General features: G+C 47.5%; 1 protein-coding gene across 1 annotated transcript in view; it reads left to right on the top strand.

Annotated features, from left to right (window-relative positions):
* Positions 1-926, top strand: part of LOC143289542 (deoxynucleotidyltransferase terminal-interacting protein 2-like) — a 9,782-nt gene extending 8,856 nt beyond the window's left edge. Inside the window, exon 7 of the mRNA XM_076598547.1 lies at positions 1-926. This exon is cut by the window's left edge and continues 90 nt beyond it. Within this exon, the coding sequence (XP_076454662.1) occupies positions 1-10 (10 nt within the window). The 3' untranslated portion in view covers positions 11-926.
* The last annotated feature ends 1,166 nt before the right edge of the window (positions 927-2,092 follow it).

The following is a 2,092-nucleotide window of genomic DNA, read 5'->3' as shown; positions in this document are numbered from 1 at the left end:
AAAGAAATGAAATGTTATTCTGTGTGTGTACATGTGTGTGAGTGTGTGTGTGTGTGTGTCAATGAACAAGAGACTACGGGTACACATGTATGTGTGTGTGCATGATAGATATGCGTATGGGTCTGGTGAACAGAACATTTTCTGTATTGTGTTTGCGCTATTGACATGTTCATTGTTTTTATGATAATCTCAAAGTTTTATGTTCGTTGTTTACCCCTAACTGCAGCTTACAAGCTGCTGGCCCATGGTCATTGTAGGTGTTCTTGCCAAAAACGCAAAAAAATGGATGAAATGAAATTAATTTGTTATAACTACTGTGTGTGTGTGTGTGTGTGGCTCTGTGTTGACCTTTGTGTCTGAGTAATGGCATAATATGTAAATCTCTCTCTCTCTTTCATGTTTAAGTGCTCTCCGTGTTTGTGATATAAATGATGATTCAGAGTGCACCACCAGCAAAATGAAGCGATATGCTGTTTCATAACTCATTCCTCTTACTTCTTGTTAATGTATCATCATGTGATCAGGCATGTTCCATCTGATGTAGTTGGATTATGTGTGGTGGTGATGTGCCCGCTTGTGTGAAGCCCCCGGCTGACATGACCTAATTTGTCCAGCAGACTGCTACAGCAGGTTTCTGTAGCCAGCATGAGTCAAGTGATGCGATCCATGCAAAAGACTGTCAGTGTTTGGGGATCAGTTCCTTGAACGCATCATACACACAATGGACCCAATACAGAAAACATTTGACACTGTGTCAGAACATATGCCCCACTGGCGATAAGCAATCATCCAGCTCTATGTGGGGATATATGCTCCCAAACATATATCGAGTAAGTGGACTGACATCAACAGCAATCAACAAAAGTATGGCAAACCCATACATGCCGATTGCTGTGCCCTTCCACCAGACCTCTTTCTATCAACACTGGAGATTTGTTTCAGCGACAAACCACACAAAAGGTGCTCAAGATGCACCTATACTACACAACAAATAAAATCCTAGTACAGGGCCGTGCGTGTAGTGACAGGGTCGACCAAGAGTTCCACAGATTGCGAAGCATCGTCCATGTGTTAGAGGAAAACACGCCCAGTACACACCACCAGCCTCTGACACACAGCGCCATGCTGATGCCGACTCCGTGGGAAGCACAGACACTGCCTACAGCTGACCAAGACACCACACTGCTCCCTGTATTTTCTCCACACTGTGTGATTGCCCTACTCCTGCTCCCTGCCTCTCAGCGGAGAACTCGCTTTCCGGCAGTAGTCTCACAGATGGCGGCCTGACGCCACTCTCAACGTCACTTGCCCCAGACACTCCACAGCTCTCCATTCCTTCAGACCCGGTCAGCTCTACCGAACAACCACGTGCTGACCACATCATTGCAGTAGGAGACTTCAACAGAGACGGCCTGACAACAGAAAAGACCGACTCTACGAACACCAAACACAAAGTCACAAACATTCAACAACAGCAACAGACAACTCCAGCAACGACAGCGTAATGATGGCACAGCCATACAGTCTCTCCTCCCTCCCTAACCACAGCAACACACACTGTTTACCCAGTGTATGTGTCAACAACACTGCAGAAGACGACAAGAGCAATGACAACACAGCTACAGAACACGACAGAGACAGCGACAACATGACACAAATTCCCAGCCCCTCCCCCCTCCCTGATCATGCAGACTAATACAGCAACTTGAGTGAGGAGGAGCAGACCTCAGAAGACGACATCAGCAACAACAGCACTGCCAACATTCCCACAGCATGCAGCTGCTGTCATGATCATTTTATCCCCAGGGATGAATTCATCAGAGCATTTTGAAAGAAAACAATCCCTAGAGACCAAAATTTCTTCCCTGAGGTCTGCCTTACAACAAGCAAGGCAATCTTTCAAGACCGAGCTAGATGCCCTCCAGACACAGCTCTGCCACCTGCCTGCTCCCTCCACAACCAAACCACCCAACCCCAACAAGTCCAGAAACCAACACCCCAAATCCCCGAAAGAACGTCCACCCCAGTGTATTGAGCCCCTCCCCTCACAGCCCACCTGCACACCTACACCTGACACGCCCCCCTCGTCCAG

Source organism: Babylonia areolata, chromosome 14, assembly GCF_041734735.1.
Source record: "Babylonia areolata isolate BAREFJ2019XMU chromosome 14, ASM4173473v1, whole genome shotgun sequence".
Lineage (NCBI taxonomy): Eukaryota > Metazoa > Mollusca > Gastropoda > Neogastropoda > Buccinidae > Babylonia > Babylonia areolata.
Note: the sequence above shows the minus strand (reverse complement) of the source record. Positions and strands in the feature narration are given on the sequence as shown.